Source organism: Podarcis gaigeae, assembly GCF_964106915.1.
Source record: "Podarcis gaigeae genome assembly, chromosome: 1".
Taxonomy (NCBI): domain Eukaryota; kingdom Metazoa; phylum Chordata; class Lepidosauria; order Squamata; family Lacertidae; genus Podarcis; species Podarcis gaigeae.
The window spans coordinates 48166421-48187882 of record NC_139678.1 but is presented as its reverse complement, the minus strand read 5'-3'; the positions used below and the strand labels follow the sequence as shown (position 1 = coordinate 48187882).

The 21462-nt window shown below is 43.8% G+C and overlaps 2 protein-coding genes across 24 annotated transcripts in view; one reads left to right on the top strand and one right to left on the bottom strand.

The window, feature by feature from the left end:
- Positions 1 to 21462, bottom strand: part of LOC310848788 (uncharacterized protein) — a 137402-nt gene that overhangs the window by 43499 nt on the left and 72441 nt on the right. For 5 of the 8 annotated variants that reach the window (XR_014566605.1, XR_014566606.1, XR_014566607.1 and 2 more), the window contains 3 exons: positions 10850 to 10892; positions 8978 to 9030; positions 4065 to 4282 (listed from right to left, as the gene is read on the bottom strand). Coding sequence is in view for 3 of the 8 variants with exons in the window: in XM_083748278.1 (XP_083604404.1) it covers positions 10874 to 10892 (19 nt within the window). In the remaining 5 variants the exon portion in view is untranslated. Of the gene's footprint in view, positions 1 to 4064; positions 4283 to 8977; positions 9031 to 10849; positions 10893 to 21462 lie in introns of those variants that run through there. The other 3 variants (XM_083748279.1, XM_083748277.1, XM_083748278.1) reach the window with 2 other exon arrangements.
- RAD51B (RAD51 paralog B) overlaps positions 1 to 21462 on the top strand; it is a 364040-nt gene that overhangs the window by 302654 nt on the left and 39924 nt on the right. Inside the window, exon 10 of one of the 16 annotated variants that reach the window (XM_083747479.1) lies at positions 3788 to 4067. The exons of the other annotated variants lie outside the window; for them this stretch is intronic. Within the exon in view, the coding sequence (XP_083603605.1) occupies positions 3788 to 3891 (104 nt within the window). The 3' untranslated portion in view covers positions 3892 to 4067. Of the gene's footprint in view, positions 1 to 3787; positions 4068 to 21462 lie in introns of those variants that run through there. 16 annotated transcript variants of the gene reach the window in all.

The window sequence follows — 21462 nt, the reverse complement described above, 5'->3', positions numbered from 1 at the left end:
GTGTCCATAGTTCTCCCCTGAGGGCCCATCCATACTTATATTTGTTCTGCATTTCTGGGCACAGGACCAGGCTTTCCAGGTCTGTGTCTGACAGGGTTGTCACCCACCCCTGGCGGTGCTATTTGCCGCTGAATTGGAGCAAACAACAATCTGTAGAAAACCCAAATTGCTGCTTGCTCTGATTCAACAATAAAATCGGGTTTCCCTGGGGAAAGCAATGGGCGGCGGGGGGGGGGGGGAGCATGGACCTGTGCCTAGAAAGTGCAGGGCAAAAGGTACATATGGATGAGGCATGACTCGGGGACCATTTGAGGTAGCAACTGAGCATATGAAGAGTGGGGTCTAGACTATGGTTACCAGACATCAATGTTTCCCGGGGACAGACTCTGGATTTACAAATCTGTCCCCGGACAAAATCCATCCCCGGATTTCATTCAATGTCCCCGGATTTCATTTAATGTCCCCGGATTTATATTTTAAGCGTTATAGGTTTTTTAGTAGGGAATGAATGTTGCGTGATTGGTTCAACGGCACAAGACACATCATATGGGGACTTCTGGTGAGGCAAAATGGCGGGCGCCAGAGCAATGAACAGCTCCTGAAGCCAGCCAGAGCCAACTGCGCTACCAGGCTGGCTCCGGGCTGCTGAGACTGCTGCTGCCACCGCCACTGCGGAGGGGGAACCAGGGACGCCGGCGCGTCAACTGGGGGAACTGCTGACCCCCCCCCCACGACCCAAATCGAGCCAGAAGCGAGAGTGCCTGGCCAACTGCCCAGCGGTGCTCTGGGACCAGGAAAAGCCCAGAGCCGACGCAGGGAGAAGGAGGAGAGAAGAAGGAGAAGGAAGAGAGAGAAAGAGGAAGGAGAAGAAAGAGGGGAGTCCCGGTTTTGCCATGCCACTGCTGCTGCCGCCACTGAGGATAGTTAGGAGAACACTGGGAAGGCAAGGACAGCCCAGCCCAGGCCCAACCTGAGCCTACTCCATGGCGGCTAGCACTCCAAGATTGCAGGCCAGAGCCCAGAGGAAGGCCTTGCAACAGAGGAGACCACAGAAGAGAAGATATGACTTCTTAATTTTTTTTAAAAAAATATCTTTTTAAAATAACTTTTTTCCTCTCTTTTCAAAAAGAATAAAGTGTCCCCAGATTCTTTGGAAAAAATCTGGTAACCTTAGTCTAGACCAGTAGCACAAACTAAAGCTGCTGTTCTAAACACTAGTTACTAAGAAATAACTCCCATTGAATACAGTGGGGCCTGCTTCAAAGTTAACAAGCAATAGAATTGTGCTCATTAAGCTACTCTCACACATCAATATGTATAAAACCATCATGCTCCATAGCACAGTAGCCAGTGTAAGTGAATGCCTCTTTCTTCTCCACTAAGTGCTGTGCATTATGACACAAATTAGTGGCTCTCTTAAACTGCAGTTTTGTGACTTTTTGTGTGTCCTGTTTTAGGCATGTCTAAATTATAGATGATTATGCTTATTTCCTAACCTACTAACATTATTTTTTTTAATGTAGTGACTGATTCATTTCTTATACCTGGTAGGCATGGGAACAACTTTTGCTTGCAAGAATTATGTGCCATTGTTGTTGTTGCTGAGCTGCATACTTTAGAGTGCATACAAATAAGCAGAGTAGTGGGGGGGTTTGAGTGGTGGGGTTTTTGTTTGTTTGTCATTTGCTGTTGATTTCTGCATGAACAGTCCATACCTCATCTGGTACTCTATCCCTGTTTGCACTCTACTTCCTGGTATTTTTGCAAGAGGAACAAGGATTGGCCTTGTCTGGACAAGATCATATTGTTCCTCCTCTTGGGCATTTGTCTTTACCTCCCCCTTCACTGTAACTAGCTAATTTATATCATTGTACCCCATCACCTAGAAAATCTTTTTTTGCTATTGTGTGCAGAGCTGTAGCCAGGTGATCTTTGCCCCAGCAGAAACATCCAGATTGTGCCCCCTAGCCACGGACAGAGTAGCTCTTCTTTCCGCCTCTCCTCAAACCCACCCCCAGCCACCCATTCAATTCCTCATGCAGTTCACCTTGTAATGAATTCTTTCACAGAAATTCCAATATTTAATTTATTATTTCTTAATAAAAGGTTTCAGCAAAGAAAACGACATTTTGATGTGAGTTGACAGGATTTTTTTTTAATGTAATTCTGTTGTAAAAACAATACAGAGATAGGCCTAAATGAAATGTACAAACAATATCATACTGAATTGTTCCAGAATAATAACTTTACATTATAATACTATATGATGTAAAATGGCATTACTTTTGCAATATCTGTGTTTATTTGGTTAATATAAAGTAAGAAGACTATTATGAGTCACAAGTTACAACTTCTTATTCACAAGAGTTGTTATTTGGAAAAAAATATGAAAGTCAAGTTAGGCCAACTCTGGCTTTAAGTAGCAATCTCCTCAATGAAGTCTGATTTGATTATAACTTTATTTTTCTCCCTTTAATTGAAGAAAATTCAGTAATAATTTCATCAAAGTCTATTTTTTATGTTAGTTCATACTTGCCACCCCCAGCTACAGCCCTGATTGTGTGGCATTTTCATCAGAAGCTAATCCTGGCTACATTAAACAAGTGTAATGACAGAGATAATGCTGAGACAATATGGGGCAACGGTGAAATTAAATGAGTGCTGCTCACTCAGATTTGTACTTCAGATTACCTTCCATAGCAGCTTGATGATTTTATCCTCAAGGTCAGTATAATATGCTTTACAGCACTTCTTGCAAATCTGCCATAAAAGTGATTACATACAACAAAATAAAATGGACTACAGGTAGGAACCATTTTGCATGGGGGTTCCACTCCTGGCCCCCACACGCTTTGGCAGAGTATGCATAAGCCCGCTCTGCCCTGTTACGTCCCCCATTCTGCCCTCTTCTGGATCCAAAAGGACTTGCACGTCGGCAGTCGTTTCAATTGGACGCATGCAAAATGGTCGCCACCTGTAATACAACAAGATTTCCCCTTTCATAGCTAGTTCTTTGAGGAGGAAAGAATCATCTGTAGCTAGAGTCATTCCAGTAGTGGGAAGAAAAATGTTCATAGCTCTGAGAAAAGAACGCCTAAGTGGCTCCATCCCCCCCCCCCTTATTTTTAAAAAGGAAAAAAGAATGCCACATGGCTCAACAACCACAACATCAGCGATGACAAACCCCCTATTACTGCCGAGTCATAATCCAGGTGGCCAGGCCACCTATGAAGCATGATTATGAGCCCATTTCGGAACATAGGTTAGACACTGACTTCTATACCCCTTGCTGTGTTGCCCAGCTGGGTGACAGTGGAAGAAAATGCCCTGTTTGGGTGGCTGTGTAAATAACAGGCGAGTCATTGCTGTTTACTCTCCATAATAACAGGGCCCAACATATTTCATGAGTTTGGATGTTTACATTTGTATGTAAATTAGTGGTGATAGCATGCGATTACCTTAATTTGCGCATATTCTTCAAGTCTGACATATAATGGTTCCAAACCACAGTATACAAGCAAATGCAAATTACAGCTTTGACAATGAGTGAAGTTCTGTAAGTGCAAGTCAGGTTTATACACAGTCACACTGAAGTAGGCTTGAACATTGTTTACATGTATTGAGCACTGTGATTTTAGTCTTCAGACACATACATGTATAAATGGTTCTAACAGATGAGTTCCATGTCCGTTGAGCTGAAACCTCTCTGAGTTATGCTACTATATACTCTGCTGGTAAATCCCATCAAAGCTGATTTTGCTCATTTTTGTTCATCCCCTTTTTGCAGTTTTGGAATATGAGCCCTTTGGCATAACTTTCTTTTACAAGGTAAATTTCTTTTTTTGTAGAACACCTATAGATATGAGTAAAAGAATGTCACATAGAAATTAGTAAGAGGTGACTATCATGAACACTGTAATATGTGCTTTGTAGCCTGAAGACAATAGTTATAAAGGTGGAGAGAAGAACAACTGCCAAAAACTAGATGCCAATACTACCCTGTAATTCTGATACAACTCAGAACAGAATTAACAAAACATTCAAGCCACCAAAGTTTTTATTACCTTTTAAAACTTTCTGTTACCTACATCCATTAAGCAGTCAAGGAACTGGAGGTGAGAGGTTTTCAGTTCTTGTAGTGGCTCCTTCATGCCTTGAGTCCTGGACTCCTCCTATCTCAAGAAGAATTCGTTTTGCCAACATTCCTGCACTCCAGCAGTAAGGATGCATCTGCACAAGACTTTCTCCTGCTTCTGTTTGCTGCTACAGGAGGCGTATTTCCCTGAAAACAGAAAAGGTTCATTGTGTCTTTTATGAGAAATGTTGTACCTTGAGTGGTGCTGCTGATGTAGCCGGTGCTGGTTTTGCAATTTTCCCCTTCTGTGACCCAAATGGGTGGAGCAGCACTATGTACCTGATTCTGGGTGCATGCGGTTGTTTGATTTGAACAGATCTGACAGCACAAGGATCACGTCTTTCTGTCTTGCACCCATCTGACTCTTTGTACTAAGAAGGCAAAGATTAGGTCATCACCCTTAAGCACTTTTGCATTCTTTCTCTCAGAGCTCACTTTTACTAAAATGTCACAATGACTCCACAGCCTCTGAGGCCTTGCCCTCCTTTCTCACCTGTCCCACATCACCACAGATTTCCTTTCACTGAGCTGGTTCTCATGTCACAGTAAGCCAAATGGTGGTTTACTGGGACTACACAAGCATGCAGGCTCCCAGAGAGCTGAGAGTTTAAACATGAGTCCCAGTTTCAGTACAAGTAAAAAAAGAGACAAATGAACAAATCAGCTATAGGGGCCTCTGTGGGAACCCACACATTTGAGTAGGCTTGGTAAGCAGGGAACGAGGAATCTTTGACCCTCCATATGTTGCTGAACTACAACTCCCATCAGCTCCAGCCAGCATAGCCCATGGCCAAGAATGATGGAAATTGTAGTTCAGCAACCTCTGGAGGGCCAAAGGTTCTGCACATCTGTTATAAGCCATATTTTGACTTGCCATGATGTGCAAACCAGGCCGTAGTCAACTTGCAGTTTGCTAGCCCCATCCCTGCTTTTCCTTCTGTTGCAAGATCACACCTTTGGATTCCTTCATTCACCCAAGCTTCACTATGTGATATGGCAGCAAGCATTACACAAGGCCATAGTTACCCCAGCCCCACACAAAGCCATGCTTTCCTGTGTCACTTTCTCTGATGGCCCATTCTTCTTTTAAGCGCCTTTCTTTTTGGATTCAGCAGCAGTCCTCAAAATCATACTTCTGAAAGGGTTAATGCCACGGCAGTCAAAATAAGGAGGCGGAACACAATTTTTGAGTCTTAATAAAACACAGGTGTTTTTACTGCAGAACTAAAAAAAAAATTGCAGCAAGCAAGTATTAACAAGAGCAGAATGCTGTGGAAAAATGTGCTATTGAATAATGAGAAAGCAGTTTGGAAAAGCAGCAGCGGGCTGTGCTAGGGGTTTATGAGGAATGCAGCAGTCGCCGGCTGAGGTTTACCTTAAAGTTCACCGGAGGGTGGGGGGGACACATAAATCTTGCATGAACTGTTCCTCTGACAACATGAATTTACCCTCCAGTGTATTACACCAGGGATTAACTCTTGACATTCTTCTCACTGTATGCATGTCCTCTCTTTTTTCTCTTTTGCTTGCTGTTTGCTTTTGTTCCATTTCCCCCCTCTTATTTAAGACACAGATTATTTTTCCAACCTTTGCATGTGGTAAAAACATAAGAGAAATGCACACATGCATATTTAAGCAGATGATTTAAGAGCTCAATTTCCCAAGGGTGGAACTATCAGCATAGAAATACATTCGTATTCCTCTGTCAGTGTAATCAACCTTCCCTGAAACAAAAAAAAAACTTAATAAGATATAAAAATTCAAAACTTTCTCATCCCTCCCAAGCAAAATATAATAAACCCAGACTGCATGTAATGTGGGGGTTGCAGGAGAAGAGATTGCAGCTGCTGCCTTCCTCTCCAGGTTCTCCTGCTGCTCAGTGCTGAGCCATGGTTTGGCTTGATCAGCAGGAAGTCCAAACCCAGGTTCAAGCTGTAGACCAAGAACAAGCCTTTGTTCTATAATGGAAGGGGAAAGGCTAGGAGAGCCTACTTATGCCCTTCCTTGTGCAACTGCTGCAAAACTGCCCTGTAGAGTTGGCCAGCTGCCTCCGGCCAGCTACTCACTTCCACAACCACTCCCTTTCACACTTATAGCTCACAGATGAGACAGAACTGTAAAATATTAAAACCCAGGCTCCCAAGACAATGCACTCTGTGTTTCCTAGCCAGATTCCTCTCAGTTTACTCAGGACAACAGGGCTGGCATCCAGCTGCCTCTCCCACCCTAGGATTCCACGCAGCCTGCTCTTTTCTCAATGAAACCTCCTTTTTTGCCCTAGCGGCATATGCCCAGTGGCCAGGTATGTGGGATATTATCCGGACCATAGTGTTTTGCAAAACCACACTTCAGCACCCAACAGCCAAATTATATGAATTTTTATTAAGAATAAAAAGGAGAAATCAGATTAAAAACAAACTGATCTCTGTAGCTCACTCCTTATGCTGACCTAGTTACTTAGAATCACAGAATTGTAGAGTTGGAATGACCCCAAGGACCATCTAATCCAGGAGACCTCAAACTTTTTAAACAGAGCCGTTTCACTGCCCCTCGGACACTGTTGGGGGTTGGACAGGAAGTTTTGGAGAGTGGGCTGGCACGCTTGTGGGAGCTGGGCACCTCGGGAGCCTGCAGGAGCTGGCCAAGTGTGGCGCGCACTGCCTAGTGCACCTCTTCAAGGAACACGGAGATGGAGACAAGGAAAAGCTTGTGCCTCACTGCAGCTGCCGCCCCATGCAAGTGTTTCCACCCCTTCATCCTCCTGCTCCCCGGAGGTGAAGGCCGCCGCCTGGGCCACTTTGCCGCTGGCCTCATCGTCCTCCACTGTCATTTCAGCCGCCAATGGGAGCCCCACAGTGGCCCCAAGCCCTAGCGCAGACTGGCTGTCCTCCAGGAACACCGCTGCTGCCCCCCCCTCACAGGGATGCAGAGCAGCAGCAACCACAGGAGCACCAGGGCCGAGTGGCAGCGTCTCTGCCAATCAAATGCTGTGCCTGGTTTACCTCAGCATGACACAATGTTTGATTGGCAGAGATGTCCCCGCACCGCACTGAGATAAACCAGGCGCAGCGTTTTATTGGCAGAGATGCAGCCACTCGGCCTCTTCCGTCGCCATCGCCTGGAGTCTCGGCTTCGCGGCAGGTTCTTAAATGGCCAGGCGGGCCGGATTTAGAGCCCTAGCGGGCCTGGTCCGGCCTGGGAGCTGTAGTTTGCCAACCCCTGATCTAGTCCAACCCCATGCAATGCAGGAATCTCAACTACATCATCATGACAGATGGCCATCCAACAGACTGCTTCCCTTGCATAATTCCACAACCCACCCATGTCCCCCATGAAAACAGAGTCAATCTTGCATCCCTCTGGTATAAAGCTCTGCCTTTATTGTGCTATAGTCATGCATTTGGCAATATCCTGCCCTACGCTAGCTTATGGAATAGTTGTGTTAGTTTAATATAACAGTTTCCTTTTTAAAAATGTGTTTATTCCCACAATGGGTTGGTTGTATTAATTATATAAAAGTTGCAACTGAAACACATTCAGCAATGTCTGCTGCCCATATAGACAGATTTGAGACAGTAGCATTAAAAAAAAAACTCCGCCTCCCTACAAATTTCACTAAAGGACAAAATAGAGCAGTGATTTCCCAGGAACTGGAAGTGAAAGGAGGAACTGTTGGAGTGTTTGTTTCTGGTTAAACTGAATGTGATGTGGAAGTATTTTTCCTAGCCTAAAAGCAGTGGCAAGGGAGGGAGCTGACTGAGGCTGCAGCACAGAGTCTTTCCTCTGTGCTGTTCCTCCAAAGTCAATCTCTCCTCCCAGGTGGGGGACCAGTTAGAATGGCCCACTCCCAAGAGACTGGTGGAACCTGATAGATTCCTGACTGCTCTGACAGGCTTTCCAGTGGATAGAGCAGGTGATCCTGCTGAGACCCTAGTCTCTCTCTCCTGTGGACTCATTCAAACACTGTAAAGCTCACTTTGCTCTGTCATGGTCGATGAAACAGACTGGATGAGGGCTGGAGCATAAGTGGCATCAATTTCCCTCTAGAACCAACCAAACATGTGCTCAAGCTTATAATTGGGCCTGCCACGTGGCTGAGGGAACAGCAAAGAGATCCTACTTTGCTGCCTCCATTGCATTGCTATGTTGGAGTCACAGCAGCATTCTGTTTGGAAATAGTGTTAAAGGACAGAATGCAAGTCTGCCCCTTTTGACAATTTCCGTTTATCCTGGAGTTACCCAACCTAACAGCATCATCAAGGAACTGCCCAGCAGAGTTGTTCCATGTAGTTCAGAGGAGGGCAGACCTCTGGAGCACATAGTGTCTGCCTGGCTGGCTAAACACTTGGAAGACAATGCTGCTCGGCTCCACAGTGGTTTAGAGACTGGTATTGTGGCAACGTATGCTGACATGTCCAACCCAACATCAAACCCCGTGTTGTGGGATTAATTCCAGTTCATAGGGCCTGACTGGATACTACCTGATGAATGATGGATTACTGCAGGGCACTGTATATCAGGCTGTGTTGTTGGTTGTCCTGAGTTGGCAAGGGTCATCGGATGGCAACAAGAAACTGAGCTTTTACTGTCCTTGACCCAGTCCTCTGGAATGCTCAGGCAATAGAGATTCATGTTTTAATCTTTAAATGTCTGCTGAAAACTTTCGTATGCTGCCAGGCTTGTGCAGGCAATTAATAATTCAGATTTCTGTAATAGTTGATATTTGGTTTTAAATATGTGCATGGTTTTCATTGCATATATGTGTGGTTGTAAACCACTTTGATTTTTTTAATGAATAGTGATATATAAATATTTTAATAAATCAATAATAAACACAGATACTTCTTTCTATCCTGTGCCCAATAGCAACTTGAGGAAACTTGGGGAAAATTTATCTGGGGAAACAGAATGATGGGAAGGGTTAACCCCTTTCTCTCAATACAAGAACACCAATTTAACAAACACACAATAGCAAAATGAAAGACATTAGAAGATCCAAACAGGGATCTCCCACTTCATGTCTAGTTTGGCCTTCCTTTCATGCAGTTCAGAATATTCTGTTTATTTAACCATATAAAAGAGAGTGTTTCAGCTGTGTGGAAAATCAACATGCTCCACAGTACAGAGTAAAAAGAACTTTAGAGGAGCAAGTACTGCAGGCTCGTCTTCAGGAGCCTGCACATCCTTGTGGTCTTGGTATACCATAGTTTGGCTTGCACACCATGCGAACCAGGCTGAAAATGGGTGGTACAAACCACAGCTTTGCAATATTGCTGAGACTGCAGTGGAAAGAAATTAATAATGATTCCTCCTAGCATTCTAATACCTTTGGATGCAAATAAAGGATAAGCCTTGCCAAGCAATATTTATATTATGTAAAGACACTACAGTATAGGATACAGAAGCAACTGTGAAAATTATCAGCATGCCAATCTACTCATCAAAGTGATAATAATCAATGTTTCAAGGCTGGAAGATGAGCAATAACTGCAGATCAGCAACAGGACTTGAGTCTACAGCAGTGTAATAACTAAAATAAAAATCAGTACAACTGTATTGATTCACATACTCTCATTTTTCTGGGTGCTGAAATCTCATTTCTGGTAAAATGAGCAGGCTAAAGAAGAAGAAGAAGCCATGTTCCAAAATATATTAGGAAATCCTGACCCATTCTCTGTCAATTCTGCACGAGTTGCACTTCTGAAGTTTTTATTTGAATTTTAACAAGTACCCCCTGAAATTCTTCAAAATCCCAGAAAAACTGTCTTTCCACTGTCAACTGTGCAACAAAAAATTAATATGTGCAACATGGCAGAACAATTCCATTTTGACATACCTGAAAGCATATAGTCCGAAAAGCTACTTGTTTCTCAAGCAAATGCAGTTTCATAAAAAAATTCACTTAGCAGGGTTTTTTTTTTAAAAAAAAAAGATTTCTGAAATGGGTTGGCAAAACAAATGTTTGGATAGGCAGGATTCTGATGAAGTCCTTTGCCTTGTAGTGGGTGAAGAATGACTGAGTTAACTTAACCAGGATTAATGCAAGATAATCTGTCACTGTGTCACGGAGCTTCAGGCAAGTGGATGAATGAGTCTGAATTACACAATGTTGTTTGCTTGCTTTTCCCCTGGAAGAACTGTGGGAGACTTCATAAACATTTAATTAACCGTTTTGTTGCAATGTTTAACCATGTTGTCTGAATGCTGATCCACAAATAGCTGTGTTCCCTTAAAGCCACAAGACAGGATCATCAGCAAAGAGAAGACCAGGGGATCCCAGGAGGGGCCTAGTAAATACAAACATTAAAAAAAAGGCAAGGCAAAGGAAGAATACATTTCCTGGAATACAGGACTCAAAGGTCACAAGGTCAGAGGTACTGAGCTTCTCATGCATATCTGCCATTCTCTCCATGTCTGTGCTTGCTCTGAAGAGGGCAAAGATTTAAGGAAAAGTTTTCTAATTTCTCACCCTCCCTTAGTCCTTGCATTCAAAAGTCTATTGAAAGCCTCTTTTAAGTCAGAATGGACACAAAGTGAACTGCCCCAATGCAGAAGCACAATCTGGGATTTTATGCAAGCAAGAAGTTTTGGGGTTTATTTCATCTGCTACGTTTTGCTGAACTCATTTTCCATGCAATTGCAAGATAGCTTTTGTTCTCAAATTTTAAGTCATGATTCTTCTACAAGAACCTCAGGGGTATCTGTGGTAAGTACTGGGACAGTGAGGGAGTGTTGACCTCAATCATAGTTGTGGGCCCTGGAAAAGAGGAAGAAAGAAGAAACTGAGATTAGATTGTTATCCCAACCCAAGAGAAGAGGACCACACATTATTCAAGAGTTCCAGCAGTGAGACTGGCAGTTCCTTATATCAGGCACAGACACCATAAAGACCCTTCCTAAACTACCCAGGGGATGCGAGTGGCACTGTGGTCTAAACCACAGAGCCTAGAGCTTGCCAATCGGAAGGTTGGTGGTTCGAATTCCCAGCTCCTGCCAACCTAGCAGTTTGAAAGCATGTCAAAGTGCAAGTAGATAAATAGGTACCGCTCTGGCGGGAAGGTAAAGGGCGTTTCCGTGCACTGCTCTGGTTTCGCCAAAAGCAGCTTAGTTATGCTGGCCACATGACCCGGAAAAACTGTCTGTGGACAAACATCGGCTCCCTCGGCCAGTAAAGTGAGATGAGCATCACAACCCAGAGTCGTTCGCGACTGGACTTAACTGTCAGGCGTCCCTTTACCTTTACATTTAATCTACCCAGAGAGTGAAGACATTGAACAGAAGCGAATGAGCAGTGTCAGATTTAGAGGGGTATGGGCAGTTCCCCAGCACAGGGTGCTGAGCTGAGGAGGCACAAAATGAAGGAGATCCATAATTGAGAAGACCCATTTGAGGGTGCCAAATTTTGGGCTCACTCAGGACGCCATATTACCAAAAATTACCAAAGTTCGCCCCTGGGGCAAGGTGTCCATTTCCAGGTGCAGAGCAGGGATAGGGAGCCTGTGGCCCTCTAAATGTTGTTTAACTCCAGGTTTCATAAGTCACAGCTAGCATGGCCAGTTGCCAGGGATGGTGGGAGTTGTGGTCCAGCAACATCTTGGAGACCACAGATACCTCTTGTAGCTAGGAGGAGAAACAGATGAGCCCACAGAATGCAGCCTGCTAGGAAAGCTGCATGGTTATTGAGCATGGCCACAGTGGCATAATTTTGGAGTAGAACTGAGATGGGGGCACGATACCCCTGGCCCCTGGCTATGTGAGAGCAGTTAATGGGTGCACTCAATAGCTGGAGAAGTGGAACAGAAATTACACAACAGCTATTTTCCAGACAGGAAAAACTGACTACACATGTATCACATGGCATATAAAAGTTACATGTAGTCCTTGGGCTTCAATTGATCACCACTACCAATAAAGTAATCAGATGACGTGTGCATGCATGCACGCACCCAGACACACCAGTCTTTGCCAAGACGTCTGCAGTGTGAAGCACAGCATCATGTAACAGCAAGCAAGGGGCACTGGACCTGGGCCATAGAAAGCAGAATTCCGTGCTAAAGCTGGGTAGTGAAATCTCCCTGGCAGATACCTTGTTCCAACAACTTCTAGAGCATGACGGTGCCATATAGAATGATGCAAGCTCCCATCCTCCTTAGGAAATAATGAAGTTCTTAAAGAAGCCAAGGTCCATCTTTGTATTCTCTTGACAGACCTGTTGACACCTCAGATGAGGAAGGGCTGGATCCTGGCAATTGATAAAGCAACTCCTTAGAAGGCTCATGCACTTGGGTGGCATCGCCCAAATGGGTGGCATCTTGGGTAGACATAGGATCCTTCCCCCAGATGAGGACCAGTTTGAAGACTCTTGATCTTGCTTGTTGAGCAACCTTGAGAATGACAGGACTACCCTCCATGTGTCACTGGGAACATAAGTTCACAGTAAGCCAAGTACCATTTTTCCAGTTACACCTAGCTTGCCAGCTGTGGCCATTCTTGGACCCGCATGGCTTTCTCACAGGGATCCATGCCCTGGTAGCCTCCTGCCTTGACAAGTACAATGGCAGATTAAACTGGGGGCTTTAAAACCCTGAAAGCTTGGGAATATAAAGTTAACCTCCCTCCAAGCAGTGGAAGGCTCACCCATTCAATATCCCTTTTCTTTTCTTTTTAAAAAACAGTAGCTTAGCTGGCAAAGAGAGAAATGAGCACTGGTGTTCGGGGGCAGAAAGTCAGTGGAATGTCTGAAGTTTGAAGCGAAAATTTTACACTAATTCAACCATGTTTAATTGGCTTTCTCTGAAAGTTAGACAAATTTCTCACAAGGTAGGTTCCCCATATTGAATTTCATACCAATGGGACACAGCCATCTTGGCTTTACAATGAATCCAGCTGGATTGAGGTGGGAAAGCAAGATATTTAGAACTTGGGAGCTTCTGCTGCTGCAATTGCTGCTCTGTCATCTGATGGATGTAGCAGTTATCAGTTACAGTTGTAACTCGGAAGTCGAACAGAATCTGTTCCGGAAGTCTGTTCGAAACCCCATTGGACGTTCGGCTTCCAAAAGAATGTTTGAAAACCAGAACACTCACTTCCAGTTTCAATCGTTCAGTTGCTGTAACGTTTGACTCCCAAAGCATTCGGGAGCTGAGGTACGACTGGACTATGAATATTCGTCACGCTAAACTGTTATTAGAAAGAAAACATATTCCAAACAGGGGGAAAACAAACAGTTCCTGGGTTCCATCTCAGAGAGCGTTGTTTTTAGAAGAAAGTGATTCCTTACGTCTAAAGCCCTGTAAGACTGAAAGTAGCCTGTTCCAAATGTGCTATAATTTTCCTGAATATTCGTTTTGTTTTGTTTTTTGGGAGCATTCGGCTTTAGGCAGCTTCTTTCAGGAACAGCTTCTGGCACTTACAGGGTGCTTTCTTGCTCATTCAGCCCTTAATGCACTGGGTGGGTCTCTTTTTTCTTCTGCCTTCCAGGCAGCTTCCTCCTAATGCTCCCAGGGCCTGGCTCAGAATTGCAGAGGATTACTCAGGCCAATGGTGTTTGTGGCCTTCAAGACTGTGTGTCTTCAGGGGCCGATAGAGATAAGGGCAGCGGAGGAGGAGGCGGCGTGGGTGGATAGCTAGTCACTGCAGCTGCCCAAAGGCTGAGGGGGAGAGACATTCTTTTGAATGCATTCAGACACACTGCTATTTCCTGCTTTGCTCTCAAAGTGCTCCACCTGCTTTTACTTAACCATTTCCTGATTTCTGCTCCTAGAAATCCTCTGCTGGAGTAGCTGGTCTCTCTCAGAAGTATTACTTAAAACTGGCATGCCTGTGTGGGGCTTTTAAAATGGCAAGTGCTTGTTACCAGTTCATCCATCCAAACTCTTCTTTAATATATCTTAGTTCAAATGACTAGAATTACATTTACAGCTAGCAACCATCTGCTTATATCTGTATTTTCCGTGTGTTTTTTTCCACAGCATGCAGACTGTTGAAAATAATATGTTGAATCTGCACCGGGATAGTACAGCATGAGACTCATAATTTCAGGGTTGTGGGTATGAGCCCTACATTCGGCAAGAGATTCCTGTATTGCAGGGGGTTAGACTGGATGGCCCCGGGGTCCCTTTCAACTTTACTTTTCTATGATTCTGTGAACTTGTGCAAAGAATTAAGGAATATAAAAGAGCAAATTTCTCAACAGACTTTTGGAGGGGGAAATGGCATAATTAATCAGGAAGGAAAACCATGCCAGATTGTGGAATATTTACACCATGGAAAAAAGACATTTATAACAAAGTGTTATTAAACATAAAATAATATACTGTGCTGAATGATTCTTTTACTAAGGCAGTGATCCTAAGCGCACATACCATGGGGCAAGGGTACCTCCAGACAGGGCTTTGTGTCACAAATGCATCGTTTTTAGTGTTTGTACGACTGGCATGTTAACCTCCACACATTCCCCCCCACCCCAAAGTTATGGATATGCATTGCTGTTCATCCACTTACTGTCCACACAGTAGGTGGTGCCTGAAGGAACATATCCATGCTGTGTATTTTGCCCCTCTCCTCAATACACTTGCCCATTCTGGTCATGCACACAGGTATTTGTGTACTTGTCCAAGCACATTAAATAAATAAAGACAAACAGAGAAAGACACCAGAAGAGCGCAAAAGCAAATGTTACCAGCCCTTAGTTTTCAATCTTGCTTCACGACTGGCAAAATGGAGACTTGTGCTTTGCAGGGGAGGAGAGCAGCATCCATCCCCTCCAAAATTTCTCCAATGAAAATAGGGACATCCTAAGGCAAAGCGGGACATTCCGGGATCAAATCAGAAAGTGGGACAGCTACTGTAAATCCAGGACTGTCCCTGGAAAATAGAGACACTTGGCAGGTCTGAGCATCCACTTTCATTTGCTGTTGTTGTTGTTGTTGCCCACGCCCCACAAAATTGTACTAATGAGCCTCTACACCAACAGTGACTAGAGATGTATAATAGTTTATTTTTACTTAATGGATTTTCCATATACAGGGAAATCTGGATTAAACTGAAAGGAAAGAAGGAAATAAAGGGTATGGACTGGCATTTTGATAAAGATGACATGGTGTGGGCGCTGTGCAAGAGTTGTAGGCTTGACCTGTAAACTCCAGTCTAGCAATACTCTCATTGAACTTGGTCAAACTGACTTTTGTGTAAGCATGATTAGAATTGTGCCATAAGAAGGCAAATTAGGCTGGGCCGTGGTGAAGCATTTTTCTTTCTTAACATAAAACACTTTTGATAATGTGCCATTTTTTGCTTGTGTTTTATTCATACATTTCTAAATGGGGCCAGGTTTAATATTCAGATAATGTTAATCCTCGTTCTAACAGGTATTGGGCCAGGCTTGTTCCAGTGCATACTGCAGAGCCTAAGCCCTGCCAAACCCTTGCATTTTTGTGCAAGTATGTTCCAGATAAGATAAACCATGAGTACATAATGCTCACGGAGGGCTGAGGGAACCTTTCAGAGTGGGCTTGCAACACTGTATGAAAAGCTTTATGAATTAGAAAGAGCCACTAACACCTTTCCTTTTGTCTACTCTGTATATGCCACCTTGACCCTCATCATATTGTAGGGTTGCCATATTTCAAAAAGTAAAAACCAGGACACCCCAAAAATTGTTGAGATTCTTTTTAGGAAACACCAAAGTTCTGGAGCTATCTATCTATCTATCTATCTATCTATCTATCTATCTATCATCTAGCTATCTAGCTATCTAGCTATCTAGCTATTGCTTGCTTGCAAAGATTGACTTGCCTAAAATACAGGATTAAGCGCCACGTTTCGGAAATTTCCCCCAGACGTCATTTACGCCTTTGAGATCTGGATGTATGGCAGCCCTATCATATTGTCAAAGCAAGCATCAAAAGACTCTATGTTTTATTTTCCAAGCAAGCATCAAGACTATTGGCTTCAGAAGTCATTGTAGCCTATGCTGGAGCTGAGCCAAAGGGGGAAAAGTGCTGAATCATCTAGCATAGACAGTATCTAATGTCTCGTGAATACCATATGCCCCAGTTCCCACATGTTTCATCTAAGCAGAAAGCACATGTCATTTTCTCATTGGATCCATCCACCTGTATATGGTTTTCCATAATGATTTTCCACTTGGGTCCTCTTTAAGTCTTCTTACGTTGCCCAAATTCCAAACTTTTAGACCATTTAGTTTTCCTTAGAGTACTGCCCTCCAACATTTTGATGCTTGTGCACACATTTAGAGTATATCCTGGCAAGATTTCCATATGATTTGTACCTTGAAATATTTGTGCAGTCCCCACTTTACCTTGCACGTTACTCTGGGTTTTCTTTACATCCAAGCTTATTATATTGGCACAAACCACCTATATTATGCACCAGTTTCTCCCATGCAAGCCATAGGCTAGTAGCTCTTTATACATCAACACACACACACCACCTCTCAGTGTAAACAGCAAGCGAGTCTGTCAGAGATCAGATGCTACATAACTCTCGGAAACTCCAGGATTGAGATACATTAGGAAAAACACTAACAGAGCAGTCTTTTCCTATTCACATGGGTAGGGAAATTAGAAAGCTTTTTCTCTTAAAGTGAGTGCTGAACTGCTTAAGTGGCTGTGCTGCTCTGCTAAAGCCTTCACTACTGCTCATACTGTCATTTGTGCAAGCATGTGGGAGTGAGGTCATTGCATACACATAACCAATGGTTAGGTCACATGCAGTATACTTTTATTATGACTCGGCCACCAAACGCCACGCATCTCAGCATCAGAGAAATTTCTTAATAAGTTTGGGGTTTTTATGCCTCTGAGTTTGTTGCTGACTGTAACAGAGGAGAGGAATGGGGTTGCAAAAAAATTAATTACGTAAATAACCAGGTAAAGGTTTTGCAAGATGTAGTTTAATGGGCTCTATTGAAGCGGGATAAATTTCCCCACTGGTCGTAGCTAGAGCAATCAAACTGAGGCACATAAAAAGGTCACTGAGCCCGTCTTATTCTACAATCTCAGAGTAGCCTCTTTATTCCATAGACAGATAAAAACAGAACCCACAGCAAATGTTAACATTCTGATAGAGATCTTGCTTACAATAATAAATTACTGTTGGGTGACACCTAATAGGTCAAGCAGTCCTGTGTTCTATTTTTGCCTCTCATGTCTCTCTCCCTGGCCCAACCAGCTCAGGAATCTTCTCCAGAGATAATCTGTTGCTGTTGTTGTTTTCCCAGTAGTGTTTAAAAACAATGTGTTTTACAACTTTCCAGTGGGAAGGACATTAAGCTCATTGCTAAGGTTACTCCTATTAAAGTGTTTCGGCAATAGGAAAAAGTCTTATTTCAGAACTCTTTAGTAGACTAGAATTCTGATCCCTCTTTTGCGTTATAGTTGCCCTACAGCTATGCCTACTTAGCAGTGGCAGTGCTAGCAATATGTCTGAAACATTAGTTCCGATACTTGAACAAGGCGAAAGCTTCAGGTTAGCTGCTAGACTCCAGGCACTTTGGTCAATAGCTAGTTAATCTAGTATGATGATCTCATAGTCTTACTGGCTGGTGATATGGCTGATAATGCTGAGAGGACAGCAAAGAAGACAAGTGCTTCTCTTTTTATTTTTAAACACACTTGCTCCCTTCCTTATTGCAGAGTCCACATGCTACCCTCTCCCCAACTTTCCAGTGGACACAGGCTTCACTATTAGATTCACCACAGGGCCCTGTGACTCTATGCCTTTTCATTTAAATAGCATCTTTACCCAGCTTTATTGACATACTTCAGTGCTTTGTTCCTGAACAATAGCGATGGGCTCATCTAGGTGCATGTTGCCCTGTGGGGGGCCTTGGGGGAACTTTACTTTTCAGCACTACAATGGAGCTTGTTTGAATGATCAGCTGAAGAAATCCAGCATGCTGCAGCACATATTTGCCTAGGTCTATGTCACCTTGCAGTGTAATTATTAGTAGCAAACATTTCTCTTTGGACTAAGCTGTCTTCCAAACAAAGAGATGTAATCTGCAGTCATTCATTATCACCTGGAATATTTTTCTCCTGATAAGAACTGAATGCTTTTCCAGGTTGCTATTCTGCCCTTAGTTGCCGATAGCTGTGAGTGCATGATCTTAGACTTAGAGGGTACCTTTAGTACAGGCTTCAGCATTTTCCTTCAAGGGAAGTTTGGGCAGTCACCTTTCCTACTGCACCTCAGGCCATGTACTGGCCATGTTTGGATAATTCAGCTGATCTGCCTCCTGTGCAAGAGAAGAGCAATTGCTTTCCTCCCTTGTCCACTCAATATGTCTGACCCACTTATGTTATTATTATTGATTAAATTTGTATACCACCCTTCATGTGAAGATATGAGGACAGTTCACAAGAGAAGAATACATAATGAGAATACAAGATACATAAAAGAGCAAAAACAAAAACCAACCAATAGCCCCCCTCAACACACACACAAACAAAAAGCCATAGAATGTTAATCAGCCTGGTTGAAAAGAAATATTTTTGCATGGTGTTTAAAGATATGTAATGAAGGCACAAGTCGAGCCTCCTTGGAGAGAGCATTCCACAAATGGGGAGCCACCACAGAAAAGGCCCATTCTCGCATTGCCTACAGACCTCTTGTGGAGGAGGCACATGAAGAAGGGCCTCGTATAATGATTTTGTTGCCCTGGTAAGCTGATGGCTGAATTCTGCACAGCTAAAGTTTCTGAAATATATAACAAATAGGAGTAATCTAACCTAGAGTTGGCACATCATGGACAACAGAAGTTAGGCTATCCCTATCCAGTTAAGGGATGCAGCTGGGGCACCAGCCAAAGCTGATGGAAGGCATTCCACACCACTGAGGCCACCTGAGCCTCAAGCGACAGCAAAGAGTCCAGAAGTGCCCTAAAGCTGTGTACCCACTTCTTCGGAGGCAGTATAAACCCATCAACAGCAAGCAATCTTTCACCCATCTGGTCTAGGGGACTGCCCACTAACAGTACCTCAGTTTTATCTGGACTGAGCTTCAGTCTGTTGACTCTCATTCAGTCCATTACTGAGGCAAAACAACAGTCCAACACAGCCACTGCCACACCTGCAGATGTAAAGGAGAAGCAGAGCTGTGTCTCATCAGCATATTGCTGACAATGTACTCCAATACTCCAGATAACCCCCCTCAGTGGTTTCATATAGATGTTAAACAGCATAACAGATAAAATCAAACCCTGACAACCCCCACATTGAAGGTTGCACGGAGTCGAAGAGTACTCCCCAAAGAATCACCCTCTGGAAATGACCATCCAAGTAGGACTGGAACCACTACAAAGAGGTGTCACCGACCCCCAACTTGGACTGCCTCTCCAAAAGGATACAATAGTCAATGGTATTGAAAGGGACTGGGGAGGGAGAGGAGAATTAACAGGGACATATTTCCCGTCTGTTTCCTGACTCGAGGTCATCATACAGGCATCCAAAGTAGTTTCTGGGCCTAAACTCCAATTAAAATGGATTTAGAAAATCAGTTTCCTCCAACAGTGCCTGGATACCCACTCAAGAACTTTGTCCAAGCATCTCCCTGGTCCAGCCAGCTGCCCCTCCCTGCTAGTTTTTATCAGTCAAGAGGGGCAAAGGCCCAGAGCACAAGTGGTCACTTCCAAGTCCACCATGCATGAGTATAACATAATAATAATAATAATAATAATAATAATAATAATAATAATTTTTGTTTATACCCCGCCTTCCCCAGCCAAGGCCGGGCTCAGAGCGGCTTACAAGCAATAATAAAAACAAGTTAAATGATTACAACTTAATTAAAAAAAAATACATTAAAATATTGAAACATTAAAATATTAAAATGTAGCCTCATCACAGAAGGAGAAGGAAAAGAAAAAAGAAAGAGAGGGAGGGAATCAAATTGGCTCCAAGCCAAAGGCCAGGCGGAAGAACTCTGTCTTACAGGCCCTGCGGAAAGAAATCAGATCCTCCAGGGCCCTGGTCTCATGGGGCAGAGCGTTCCACCAGACCGGAGCCAGAGTTGAAAAGGCCCTGGCTCTGGTTGAAGCCAATCTAACTTCCTTAGGGCCTGGGACCACAAGGGTGTTGCTATTTATGGACCTTGAGGCTCTCCGTGGGGCATACCGGGAGAGGCGGTCCCGTAGGTACGAGGGTCCTAGGCCGTGAAGGGCTTTAAAGGTCAAAAGCAGCACCTTAAATCTGATCCTGTACTCCACCGGGAGCCAGTGCAGCTTGAAAAGCACTGGGTGAATATGCTCCCATGGCAGAGACCCCGTGAGGAGTCTTGCTGCAGCATTCTGCACCCGCTGGAGTTTCTGGGACAGCTTCAAGGACAGCCCCGCGTAGAGCGAATTACAGTAGTCAAGCCTGGAGATGACTGTTGCATGGATCACTGTGGCCAGGTCGGGGCATCATCATGCATAAAAGACAACGTGCAGACCAAGATTGTGTGGGCAGTTCCCAGATTATCCATCTAAGATATTCATCACACTGCTCCGACCTATGTGCATTAGATTTATGCACATACATGCTATAGAAACCTGCTCATATGTCTGTCAGGACAACTGTGCCCAGTGGGTGGAGAAGGATGTTGCAATCTTCCACATGGGAGATGACCAGGGGAGATTATCATCTAAACCAGGCCAGTATTGGAAAATTCAAGGTAAATGAAAACCCTATAATACTGAACATTGTACCAGGGCAGTTTGATGAAAGGCTGCAAGATAAATTTCTTTAAGCTCTCCTGGCTCCATGCAACCTTAGTAAATACTTTTGCCTTCAGAAAATCTCTAATACAGAGATTGGATAGATTAGCAGAGAGGGCTGTTTGCCATCAGCACATATTCTCTGGGAGCTGAGATATGTAGGGAACATACCTGGGTCTACATCCTTAGCTGATAAAAATCAGCAAAGTTTCATCCATTTCAACAGAGACGTGCCAGTTACCACCAAGTCTGCCTCATGAACAGAGAAGTTGCTTAGATCATCATCAGTGGGGATATCTAAATTTTGGCTTAATCTCAGTGTCATCGTTGTGGAATTTAACCCCTTTTAATACTAGATGCCATGACTAATGAAGAAGCTTGCACTTCTAAGCATCCCCCTTTACTTTGGCGCCTGGTGTGAGGTCAATTATAATAATATAGTTTGACTTGCATATTATAGCATATGGGTTGCCAGTCAGTGGTGGCGCCTCTCTTTTATGGAGTACCCTCCCCAGGGAGACATGCCTGATGCCAGCATTAGCAAAATCATTCTTATTCACACAGGCCTTTGGGTCTTAATTTTAGCAGGTTGGGATAGAGTTGGATCTGG